Source organism: Carettochelys insculpta, chromosome 11 (assembly GCF_033958435.1).
Source record: "Carettochelys insculpta isolate YL-2023 chromosome 11, ASM3395843v1, whole genome shotgun sequence".
Classification (NCBI taxonomy): Eukaryota; Metazoa; Chordata; order Testudines; family Carettochelyidae; genus Carettochelys; species Carettochelys insculpta.
The window spans coordinates 24,647,984-24,661,100 of NC_134147.1; the positions used below are offsets into that span (position 1 = coordinate 24,647,984).

The 13,117-nt window shown below is 43.5% G+C and overlaps 1 protein-coding gene across 7 annotated transcripts in view; it reads right to left on the minus strand.

Annotated features, from left to right (window-relative positions):
• Positions 1-13,117, minus strand: part of ARHGEF3 (Rho guanine nucleotide exchange factor 3) — a 272,374-nt gene that overhangs the window by 57,081 nt on the left and 202,176 nt on the right. The window contains exon 1 of one of the 7 annotated variants that reach the window (XM_075005464.1): positions 10,815-11,037. The exons of 5 other annotated variants lie outside the window; for them this stretch is intronic. In XM_075005464.1, coding sequence (XP_074861565.1) covers positions 10,815-10,910 — 96 coding nt within the window. In that variant the 5' untranslated portion in view covers positions 10,911-11,037. Of the gene's footprint in view, positions 1-10,814; positions 11,040-13,117 lie in introns of those variants that run through there. One more of the 7 variants, XM_075005465.1, reaches the window with a different exon arrangement.

A 13,117-nucleotide genomic window follows, 5' to 3' on the forward strand; every position in this document is an offset into this window, starting at 1 on the left:
GATTTCGCCAGATTGATAACCAGGCCAAGCAAAGAGAACGTGCCTGCTGTGACGCGTATCATGCGTAGTACCTCCTCCTTCGAGGCCCCTTTGAGTAGGCAGTCGTCCACATATGGGAATATAAATACCCTCTGTCTGTGCAGGTAGGCTGACACCACTGCCAAGGTCTTGGTGAAGACTCTGGGGGCCGAGGAGAGGCCAAACGGTAGGACCTTGTATTGAAAATGTTCTTTGCCTACCATGAACCGGAGGAATCGTCAGTGAGCCGGGTGGATAGTTATGTGAAAATACGCGTCTTGTAAGTCGAGGGCTGCGAACCAATCTCCATCGTCCAGTGCCGTAAGGATGGAGGCGATTGTGATCATCCGAAAGCGTTGCTTGCGCAGGTACCGGTTGAGGCCTCGAAGATCTAAGACGGGCCACCAGCCTCCTGTCTTTTTCTCCGTGAGGAAGTACCTCGAGTAGAACCCTTTCCCTTGCAGTTGCTCCGGCAGTCTTTCCACTGCCCCTATGACCATGAGATGGTCTACCTCCTGCTTGAGCCTCGCTACGTGGGAGGCCTCCTGGAGGTGGGGCCTGCGTGGAGGTCGTGGCGGTGGGAGTGACTGGAAGGGGATGGCGTACCCCGTGGCTATGATCTCCAGCACCCATTTGTCTGTGGTGATCCTTTGCCACTGGTCGTAGAATGGTCGGAGGCGATGGTGGAATAACCGCTTCGGATGACCTTGTGCGATGGTAGTGATGGCGCAGCCCTGGATCTGTGTGTCAAACTTGTGGCCTTTTGCCCTGCCCCGAGGACGCACGGCTCTGTTGGGAACGTCGCCTGGGAGTTCTGTACTGCTGGTGCTGTTGATGTCGCCCTTGCTCGTAACCCCTGTGGTACTGGGGACGCTGTTGCTGGTACCGTCTTTGTTGAGGGTAGTACTACTTCTTTCTGTATGGAGGGGTGTAAATCCCCAGGGTCCTAAGTGTGGCTCTTAAATCTTTACTGGAATGAAGGACCAAGTCAGTTGATTCAGCAAACAGCTTCTGCGAGTCGAAGGGAAGATCGACTATCTTTGCCTGCAGATCCCTTGATATACCCGAAGTCTGGAGCCAGGACTCCCTTCGCATCACCACTGCCATAGCTGTGGAGCGTGCTGCTGTGTCCGCAACATCCAGGGCGATCTGAACTCCCGTCCTCGAGGCCGCGTAGCCTTCTTGCACGATGGCCTTGAGCACCAGTTTCTTGTCCTGTGGAAGCGAGTCCATGAGGGAGGTTAACCTAGTGTAGTTGTCGAAATTATGGTTCGCTAGATGCGCTGAGTAATTTGCCATTCGCAACAGTAGAGTGGAGGAGGAGCAGACCTTTCTGCCGAACAGCTCTAGCTTCTTGGCATCTTTGTCTGTTCCCCCTGTCTTGAATTGAGATGTCTTTGATCTTTGTTGCGACGACTCCACCACCAAGGAATTTGGTTGTGGGTGGTTGAACAGGAACTCCATGCCCTTCGCCGGCACGAAGTATTTCTTATTCGCTCTCTTGCGGACAGGAGGAATAGTCGCAGGGGTCTGCCATATCATAGTGGCAGACTCCAAGATCGCTTCATCAAGCGGTATTGCTATTTTGGAGGAGGCCAGAGGTCTCAGATTTTTGAGGAGCTTATGGTGTTTCTCTTGCACCTCTGCTGTCTGGATGCCTTGCGTGAAGGCCACGCTCTTAAACAGCTCTTGAAACTGTTTGAGATCATCCGGAGGATGGACGTCCCCCGGGGCCGTAGCCTCGTCCGGGGAGGAGAGCGAGGAACCACTAGGGTATGCCTCTCTGGACCCTTCAAGTTCCTGTTGGTGATGGTACATCCGCTCGCTGGAAGCTTGCAAGGGAAAATCTCGGGGTTCCATAACCAGTTCCCCCTGAGATACTTGAGTCTCTGTCCCCGTTCGCGATTGCCCTTGGGGATAAGGGACTGTCTGTGGGGATCTTTCCCTGGTAGATTGCCGGTGGTGTCTATGCCCCGCGTGATAGGGGCGACCATGGCAGCATGGGCACTGTTCTTGGGAAGGTGACCTAGACCACTCCCTTGGTGCATACCCTCTGCGTCTGGGGGAGCGAGATCGTCAAGAGACCTGGGACGCTGGAGAGAGCAATTTGTGATAGTACTCCAGCAGCTCAAACCCCAGGAAGGGTGAAGGCGGTCCCAGCCAGGGCGAGGCTGGTTGTAAAAATGGAGACGGGGGCTCCGGGTAGGCTAGGGGGGACCCCTGCCTTCTGGTTGGAGTCTGCAGCATAAGCGGAGGGCTAAGAGAAAGCAACTCTGCAGCCCTGTCTGGAGAGGGGCTGCGGTGCCTTGTTTTCTCTGCAGCCTTCCCCATCCCTTGATGGGGTAGCTCCGCCCCCTGACGTGTAGGGGATCTCGGCCCCGTCCGCGCCATGCTTGGCACGCTTATGGGCGGTGCCGCACGGGCGGTGTCCTCCAGTCCCTGCGCGCTCTGCACCGCCGGTTCCCCAGGGGTCGGTGCCGCTGCTTGTTTAGCCGCCGCCCTGCCTGCGGTGCGGGGCAGCTGTTTGATTATTGGAGGCTGAGCCGCCTCCACGTGGCTCTCCGTGCCGCCACCGATCAGCTGTTGCTGCGGCTGGGGGCTGTGTGCTCCTCCCGTCCCGCTCGCTGTTGCTGCCGGCAGGGATCGGGCTGGGGAGACTTTCCTCCGTTTTTGCGCTGATGGGGTGAGGGAGGCAGCTTTCCTTTTATGGGCCCCGGAGGGTCCCTCCTGCTGCGGCTGCTCCGGCACGTCTGGCTGGAGGGCCTTGTCCAAGAGCAGCATTTTAAGCCGCATCTCCCTGTCCTTCCTTGCTCTGGCTGTTAATTTTGCACAGGAGGAGCATTTCTGCGTGACATGGGACTCCCCCAGGCACCTTATGCTGTGACTGTGACCATCAGACGCTGGCATTGCCTCTCAGCAAGACTCACATTTCTTGAATCCTGAAGAGGACATTGTTGGTGAGTCTTTCAGTTGTTAATGGGGTACTTAGCACCTTCTCTCTGCTGTTTTCCCCCTCTCCAATAGCCTGCCGCTTGTTACTAGGACTGGACTGAATGCCGTCCTGCTTGTTGTTTCTTTTTTTGAAAATAACAACTGGCTAACTTAACAGTAGCCTAAGAACTTGAAAACTTTAAAGAAAAACAGTTAAAACCATTGAATACACTAACTTGGCCATAGCCTAGTCGGATTCCGTCTGCAGCCGACGGCGGTTAAGAGGAACTGGCGGGGACCGGATCGCGCACGTGGCCAGGAGCGCGCAAGGGAGGGCGCGCACCGGCACATGCGCGGTCCGGCAGAAACTGCTTGGAAGATCCGATCTGCAGCGCTGGGCTAATGTGGAGCACCCACGGGGACACTCGAAGAAGAACACAGCCTTACCAGAACAGATTCAATGTACAAAGCACAGATATCCAAAATTTGTTATCAAGGTAGACAAATCAGAAAAATTGTTCTCAAGGGTGGCAAATCAGAAGAGAAGAGGGACTACGGTAGTGTGTGCAACAATCTGCACCCCACCATCGACTTATGCCTTGACCACTCCACGAGAGAGATATGTTTCCTGGACACTATAGTACAAATCACTGATGGCCTGATCAATACCACTCTCTTCTGGAAACCCACAGACTGCTACACTTACTTATATGCTTCTAGCTTCCATCCTGCACACATGACAAGATCCATCATTTACAGTCAAGCCCTGACATACAATCACATCCGCTCTGATCCTACTGACAGAGACAAAAACTACAAGATCTCTACCAAAAACATTCATAAACCTGAATTACCCACTGGGAGAAATAAAAAAAAATACAAATTGACAGGGCCAGACAAATACCCAGAAATCAACTACTCCTAGATAGGCCCCAAAAAAGCTAATTAACAGAACACCACTTGTCATTACCGACAGCCCCCAACTCAAACCACTGCAACACAGCATTAAAGACCTACAACTTATCCTAAATGACAATGCCACACTCCAGAAGGCCCTAGGTGACAGGCCTGTTCTGTCCTGTAGACAACCTGCCATCCTTATGAGGATTCTCACAAGCAACCACAGGCTATACCACAATAATGCTAATCCTGGAACTTTTCCTTGCAACAACCCTTATTGCCAACTTTGTCCACATATCTATTCTGGAGAAAATGTCACTGGACCTAACCACATTATTTACAAAAAGCAGTCAAGGAGCACTTTAAAGACTAGCAAAATAGTTTATTAGGTGAGCTTTCGTGGGACAGACCCACTTCTTCAGACCATAGCCAGACCAGGGCACATTCTTCTGTTCCTCAACTAACATCATACATGCTATCATGTGCCAACAATGCCAATATACCATGTATATAGGACAGACTGCACATACTCTTAACAGACATCAAAAAACTCCAAGTACACAAACCTGCCAGACAGCACTTAATGAAGTGGGCCATTTTGTTAAAAGCTCTGAAAGTTTGTGTTCTACTGAAAAGGGATTTTATCAGCCCTCTACAGAGGGAATGCTCAGAACTAACACTCATATTCAAATTTGACACATTAACACGTGGTTTGAACAGGGACAGCAATTACCTGACCCATTAAAAGGGCTCTTGTACATACTTTGATGTTTTAACTAACTCAACTTCCCCACCCCACACTCCACCACCGTCCCTCTGCTCTTCTGATTTGCCAACCTTGATAATGATTTTTCTGATTTGTCAACCTTGATGACAATTTTTGGGCCTCTGTGTTTTGTATATTGAGTCTGTCCTGGTAAAGCTAGGATCTGAAGAAGTGGGCCTGTCCCACAAAAGCTCATCACCTAATAAATTATTTTGTTAGTCTTTAAAGTGCTACATGACTGCTTTTTTGTTTTGATAGAATACAGACTAACATAGCTACCTCTCTGTAAATAAAACTGTTCATGCTCAACAACTCCATTGTTCAGGCAGTCTATTAATAACCTCATCATCAGACATTACCTGCTTAGTATACTATTCTCTATGGCTATGACTAGACAAGATAGTTTTTTTGAAAAAGCTGGGGCTCTTTTGAAAAACCCTACAGACTTTCTATACTAAACTGGAAGAATGCACCAGTGGCCTCTTCCTCTCCCAGAATGAGGAAGAGCACCTTTTTCTGAAAGATTCTTTCAGAAAAAAAAAACGTTGATGTTCCGGGTGCTTTTTTTGTTCGTTTGTTTTTGGGAGGAGCGGCCCGCATGGCGCCAGATTTTTTGATTCCTGGCCCATTCTTTCAAAAGAGCAGGGGCTCTGTGGATGCTCTCTGTTGAAAGAGAGGATCAGGTTTTTTTCCAATCAGCTTTTGTGTGTGTGGATGCAGTCTTTCAAAAGAAATGTTTTCGGAACAGATCTTCAGGAAGAACTTTTTTCAAAGGATCACACAAACGCAGCCACACAGGCAGATTATGTTTCTTTGGGTAAATTATAGTCCTTTACAAGGGTAATTGCTATTTTTGTATCAAACGGCTTGACAATGGGCAAACTGTAACATCTGCCTCTGAGTCAAGTCATTCATAGGCATGATATTGGATTTTCATTCTATGTGAAGAACATTGAGATATGTTTAAGACCACAGATCCTAATTAAGTTAATTCCATACTGACCAAATGCCATGCAGACACTGGCATCGATGGTCAGCACTTCAGCTACATTCACTCAGTTAAAACAGAGATAGTTCTGACTTTCCTTTTGGCTCTGTGCTTCAATACCTGACAAAAAATGCGCTCAAGTTAATTATTTCCACGAAGGGAAAGTGTTGTCTTTGATTCTGTCATCCTTTGAACACAATGCTCACCACATTATTAAGATTTTATATTATCAGTTGAAAAACCACTGCATCATGTTTATCCTTGTTGGGATCCAAAAGCATTGTTCAGTCTTTTATCTTTTCCAGACCAGACTCTTGTAATGCATTACTTGTCTGTTTATCAAGCAGATGGATTAACAAGGTTCAGCTTGTACTGATCTGCCAGTGTACTACACTGTATGGGAAAATAACCAGAAACATATATTCTTGTTCTTGACCATTCTGAACAATTTTTCCATAAAATACAGTAACTTTTAAAGATCCTGCTGTTGAATTACACCATCTGCCCAAAGCCAGCAGGATTTATATTTAAAGAAAAACCTTTAGGCTACATCTACACAGCAGCCTTTTCCCAGCAAAACTGGGCTTTTGTCATGAAAAACTGCAGCATGTCTACACACAAAATGCACTTTGTCAACAAAACTTGACACATCTGTCAGTAGCATTATACCTCTCCAGGTTCAGGTGCAATGCCTCTCGATAGTGTTCTTTCTGTCAATAAAATAGCCATGTAGATGCTCGGGGCCCTTCTTCTGACAGACAGGGATTCCTGGTTCACGAGGCAGCCCTGTCTGCTGAGCTTCTGGTTGGCCATCCTGTTGAGAGAGAGGCTGGGCAGCCTGGCTGCTCTCTGTCAACAGAGCAGACTGATCTTTTGATCCACTTGTATGTGTGGATGCAATCTGTCAACAGAAGTCATTCTGAGAAGAGGTTTCTCTCTGCAAAACTTCTGTCGACAGAAGCTTCTTATGTAGATACAGCTTAGTGTGTTTCCTCAGACATGTTCAGTTATAAATTCCAGTCACCTAGAGGCTAACACTGACTGAGCAGGAGATGAAGCATTTTGTCAACAATCTCCAAATTACGTAACAAGCCACGTCAATATTTTTAAGCTATAGGATACTGCAATTTCTGTGCCTCTAACAGGAAAGCAAAGAAACCCTTTTGCTTTCTGCTGATTTTTCACAGGAGTCCTTAAAGTTTAAGTCTCATATTCTGCCTCAATTACAGTTCTGAAGTTTTTGGTTCCCACTCAAATCTGAGTTCAACCTGACTTGAAAGAAGCAGGAGCTGTAATAAAATTGACTTCTGAAAAGAAAGCTGTGTTCCACATCTTATACTCAGTACCTTCTTCTCAAAAGGTCAAATATAAACTTAATATTCTATCCCATAACTACAAAATAGGAATAGTGTATAGGTTAAAATAAATTCTGGTTATTACAACCCTGCTTTTGTTTTAGTACTTGAAAAGCAAGTTAAGATGTAAGTTTCAGATGAAGAGCCAGTGCTACTCCAGAAGTTTCTTTGTCTGAAGTTACCTCCTAATGGGCCCAAAAACATATATATTGCATGATGTTGACTGGGATTTGGGAAATTGCAGCCTGGGGTGGTACTCCTCTTTCAACATATTCTGAGAATGGGATTTAATTCAGCAGCATTCATTAATTACATGACACCAAAGTGCAAACCTTGACATAAAGTGGATACCTAGTACCATCTCACTTGGCAGGTATCAAAGACACAATGCATCACTGGCATCCCAAGGTTCAGAAAAAAGAGCTAACTACCTGAATATACACCACATGGATGCTAAAGTCCATTGTACCAGGATCGGATATAAAATAGTAATGATGGCTTTATCCACAACAGAGACAGCACTCATATTTACAAGCAGCAACCACAACGTTTGTACTTGCATAAGCAGAAAACCAAATTGCCAGAAGAGTGGAAATATTGCTTCTCTGAGTAGGGTCTGTTGCAGGAAGGTGGAGATGAAGACAGCAGGTCAGTAAGTTGTTGTTGTTGGGGAATCTCACAGTAGCTTCAGAATCTCAGTGGTATTAACCAATGAGCCTAATGCGAGCTCTTGGCCTTAATGATATCTTGCAGCAGAGAGTTCCATAAACAAATTGTGCATTGTGTTGAAAAAGTGTTTCCTTTCATTGACAATGAACTGCTTTTGTGCTCCTTTGACTGTCCCTTTGTTCTTCTGTTATGAGATACTGTTGAGAGAAATGCTTGACCTAACTTGTCTCTGCTACTCATTTCTCCATACACATCTCCTCCCTGACAGGCCTAGTAAACGCACAGTCTCTTCCATTTCTGTAGTTGCTAGTTACCAATCTCTGAATCCACTTTTTTCCTTCAGATGAGTTAGTCTTCGTTTCTAGTCACTAAGTGGGAGCCTGCCACTAATGTATATAATCTTTTTTGTATTATTCTCCATCCTACTCCTTAGTCATACCTTATAGACCAACATATTTTGGAGCATACGTTTTCGTGGGCAAAGACCCGCTTTGTCAGATGCAACAGGTCTTTGCCCATGAAAGCTTATGCTCCAAAATATCTGTTAGTCTATAAGGTTGTTTTTGCAGATACAGACTAATTCGGCTATTCACATGATACTTAGTCATACCAACATTTTGTTTGCTTTCCAATAGATCTAGTAACTAACAATTCCACATGGGAATTGAAAAAGCTATGGTCACAATCCCCAAATTTTTATTTTTCAACTACATCTTCTGTTTCCTGGTGATTTGCTGTGTGAGAGGGGATGTGTTTCTTAACGTGTCTAAGAAAAAATATTGACATTTTACAGAATGACTTTAGTTGTGTCCATCTTCTTTGAATACTGTAACTCCAATGCAAAAAAAAAAAAAAAAAAAAAAAAAAACAAAGCTCTGTACCACAAAACACAAGGTTCACCATCTTAATGATTACATATGAAAAGAAGGAAGTGCTTACTGCTAGGCTGAAACTATTTTAAAACACTTGAACTTTTGGGGTTTTTTGCAAATGAGTTTGAGACAGTGTCTTTACAGCAGACAGCATAAAGGGTAAAAGCATTTTGTATGCATCTTTCACGCTTCAATTCACAAAGTACATTTTTGACTAGAACGCAGGTAAAATATTACATTACAGACGAATTTACCCAGGAAACTGAGTGCTTGTGCAGCTGTTCAGGAGAGAGTCAAATGATGCCCAGCTGATTAGCAGTGCCTATAGCTGGGTTGAGTTTTTATTGGTGGTGCACATGCCTTGGTGCACCTAAAAATTCATTCTGCATATAGCTGGAAAAAATCCACACATGTATGGAAAAGATTAAAGGGCACACTGATACAGACTTTAAATATATTGAACTAAAATATTATGTATTTTACACACATATACAAAACAGTATACCTGCACACATACAGCCAAATAGCATTTATCAGTATTTTACACTTGCTCACAAAAAGTATTTAAAGAATGTTACATTTCCCCATCTGAATATTTACATTAATGTGAATTATGATGGTAAAAACACCTGCAATAAAAAAAAGCTATTCTAATTTTGCAAATTTTAGTTCAGAAGCCAAAGTTTATGCAAGTGTTGGGTGATAAATGAGCTTCAGGTCAGCAATTAACAACCAGCAGTAGTTTTTCAAGGCTAAATGTTCTCACACAGCTAGCTGCTTTGCTAATGCAGTAATACAAAACAATGGTAGAAGGCGCCCAATAGCCTTGCTTAGACACACTATATGATGAGAGCCACAGCTCAGTCACACAGCTAGAGAACAAGAGAGTTCTGTGCCTGTTGAAAAACTTTAGGGAAAGGGCTGCATGTATCTATTCCTGTAATTACTTTCTGCAAGATGGGTGTGTGTCTTTAAACCCATCTTTATGCTAGGGAGAAGGGAGGACAAAAGATTTTCTTAATACTGTATAGCAGAACCAACAAAAGGGGTGTTCAGCAAATATTGCTTTATTTTTCCCAGTCAGCAATCGTCTAAGCAAACAGAATTTTTCAGATTGGCAATATAAAGAGTATTTTCTTGTTTATGTAAAAAAGTTAAACCAATGAGTAGAAATCCAGAACAACTGACTTGATTAAAGCTTTTGTGTTTCATAATCTTACCTGGTTGCACCTATTGCAAGATAAATCCCTATGCTCTAGGCTTTTCTTTGAATATACAATAGCTGAGACTTTACTATCGTTGAAATTTGATAGATTTGCCTATGTTAAATATTAAACACCATCTGCTTAAGAAAAACATATCACAACTGTCATAATATCAAATATACACATACAAGTACTCTGACACTTAAAAGCATGTTCTTATTGGCTCTTAACCTACACAAACTGTTTAAACAAGGGACATGGCTGGAGTTCTCTGTTTGGATCAGTTCATCTGTTGGAAGCAATCATCTTTGATACCACTATATCAAATTAATACTAACCAGGCACAATTTAGCAATCTACCTTCAAATTACCAAGCAAACAGGTCTAGTGAAAAGACATGGTATTTTCATTGGGAAATGTCCCAAAGACAAACTTTCCCTCTTCCATACCAGCTAAACCTATTCTTAGGGTCACAGTTCTCTTTGCCAAAGAGCTATTCAATGGAGACTAAACATTAAACTGGAGTATAGAATATTGTAGTATTAAATGCCCACTGTATGAGTTAAATTCAAACCTTTTGCACCATTTTGCAATTAATTAATGGTGTAATCATTTTTACAGATTTTCCAGATTTTTAAAATTTCCCTCATTTTAGAAGCATTCATTTGTCACTGACTAGAGCCAGATTAATTTTGGGACAGTTAAAGTTATCCCTAGTTAAAAGCTTAAGTTTTCTGATACACTTATAATCAAGAATTTATTAAAGAGGCATTTATCTTGATTCACTCTCTGCTACAATTTAAAATTATCAAGTAAAAATAACTGATATTAAGGCACTGAAATATATAAGCCGTTTCTTAACTGTTGGTTGCAAAGATTAATCTTATCATACAAAAGACTGCTGCTGTTAATAAAGAGTCTGCCTCACTCCAGGCTGAGGATGCACATTCTAGCGAGCAATACAGCTGCACAAGGACAGATAAATGGCTACCCTTAGCACCTTACAGCGAAAGAGTAATTGAGTTTTCCCCAAACATGTGTCCTCTGTTTGAATGATAAAAGCTACGAGAGAGAGAGAGAAAACAGAGAAAATATCTCAGCAGACTGCACCTCCGTCTCTTTAGATGGGCTGGTCACCGTCTGTACTTCCAAGGAGCAGTTTGCTCTCTTGACAGCGAGGTAAAAGGGGTAATCCTTGGCCACCATTGTGGCTGCAGCAGGCGCAATTTCGGATGTCACAGCTGATTCTATCAGAGTACAAAACTCAAGGAAAGCCGAGTCCCCTCTCCACGGCGCCGAGCAGTTCAAGAATGGAAACACTCTGCCCCAAGCAGAGCCTGCCCAGCTCGTGGGCTCCACGGAAACAGTAAAAAAAAAAAAAAAAAGACCCTCTCACTATCAGTCCAAAGTAACGCAAGAGCACGGCTCAGCGAAACCCCGCCCACAGGGGGAAGGGGCGGGGGCAGAAATACTCAGCTGAATCAGTGGAAAAGAGCAGATTACTTCAAGGCGCTCAGTTAGCTAACAGTGGAAAACACGGCGAGAAACTTATGCTGTTTTCAGCGGAACATTGCTCCCTCCTACACCTTTACTCACTGCGGCCTATGCGTCATCAACGCTAAATGGTACAAATAGGAACTGTAACGTGACGGGCTCCCAGCTTGTTCCTTGCAGCAGAACACGCAACTCCATTAGTATCTCTTTGTGGGGTCCTGCAGACAGGCTGGTGTTAGCCCGCAGACGCAGAGTTTTATGGCCAGTCGCCACGACAAGAGATTTTAGCAAGTTTGTTGTTCTCCCCAATCAAATGCGAGTTTTAATTAACGCCCCGTAGCGTGTATGTCGCCTGAAGTTATTTTGTGTGGTGTGGAGGGGGACCAGTTCCTGTCGGGGAGAACGGGTGGGGTTAAACGTATCACAACATAGCTTCACAATAGGTGATAGTTTTCCGTTTGTATTAATCCACAGCGCTGCTTCTTCCTGTTTGGCAGGGAGGAGGTTTGTTTTCTTTCTAATTAAACTCGGCGTCAATTGTTTACGCCGAGAACTCCCTCCTCCGCATGGTAGCAGACTAGGGAAGTGGAAAAGTACCTTTCCCTGTTGGGTTTTTTTTTTTTTAAATACGGCACGATTTAGTAGATAAGCAGCCAAGTGGTTCCTTTTGATCTTTACTATGTACAAAGGTAGTGAAAATTGCCTGAAAAGTCAGAGGAAGCATCAGACGCTGTTTTGTTACATGAGCGTGGGATCAGTCTGACAAAGGAGACCAGGAAAAGGAAACTGTGAATAGGAAGCAGAGGGAAGAGACCACTTGAACAGTTTTGGACAAGGGGGACGAATGCAATCAGGAGATAACTTTATTCGGGAAAACTGTGTTTTCAAGAAACGTTATAGGGTTACATGTCAATTGTGTAATTATTTTCCGTAAAGGTTGACAAAAGAAATTTCTGCCTTCAGAATGTAAGCCCTTTGCAGCAGTTACTCAGTTGTTCAGCACCTATTACCCAATAAAGAGTTCTGTATGAAGCTATGGAGCTTTATAAATAAATAATAAAAATAAAGAGTAATGGAGAGGTTGTGGTCATAGTGTTAGCCTGAGAAAAGTTAGCATTGTGCTAACGAACCATCTGCACATCCAGAAATGGGTATTTGGAGTTATGTTACTCATATAATCAATTTGGGACATTATTGTAGACTGTTAGGACGACTAGGATATAGTGATGGCCATTAGCTGATTTAACAAAGAAGCATCTGTAACTATGGAGGAAAAAGGAAAGAGACTGATTAGTAAGATAAGGTTTCACCCAACAAGTAAATTTAATCTCTAATATGAACTAAATGCACAGACTACAATTTATAAATCACGAAAAAAAAGAGTTAGTCAAGCTAGTTAGTCAGAGGATCTTTATGGAAGAGAATGGGCACATATCTGTACTGTAACAGAGAGTAAGCCATGCTAGTCTATACACTATCAAAACAAAAAGCAGTCAAGTAGCACTTTAAAGACTAGCAAAATAGTTTATTAGGTGAGCTTTCGTGGGACAGACCCACTTCTTCAGACCGTCTGGATATGGTCTGAAGAAGTGGGTCTGTCCCATGAAAGCTCACCTAATAAACTATTTTGCTAGTCTTTGAAGTGCTACTTGACTGCTTTTTGTTTTGATATCTGTACTGTGCATGTATACCATACACATACCCACATACCATACTTGTAAAACAATCTGATATTATAACCTAAATACATTTATAATTCTATACAGTAAAGAGCTAAGTTGTAAAGTCCTCAGTGTATTTTTATGAAAATATTTTACTTTATGCAGAGACTCCATGTGTTAGTTGCTCTCCAAACTACAGGTCATAATTTTTTCCTCTATGATGGTGTTTTAATTGTCAATAAATTGCTTTTACTGGGC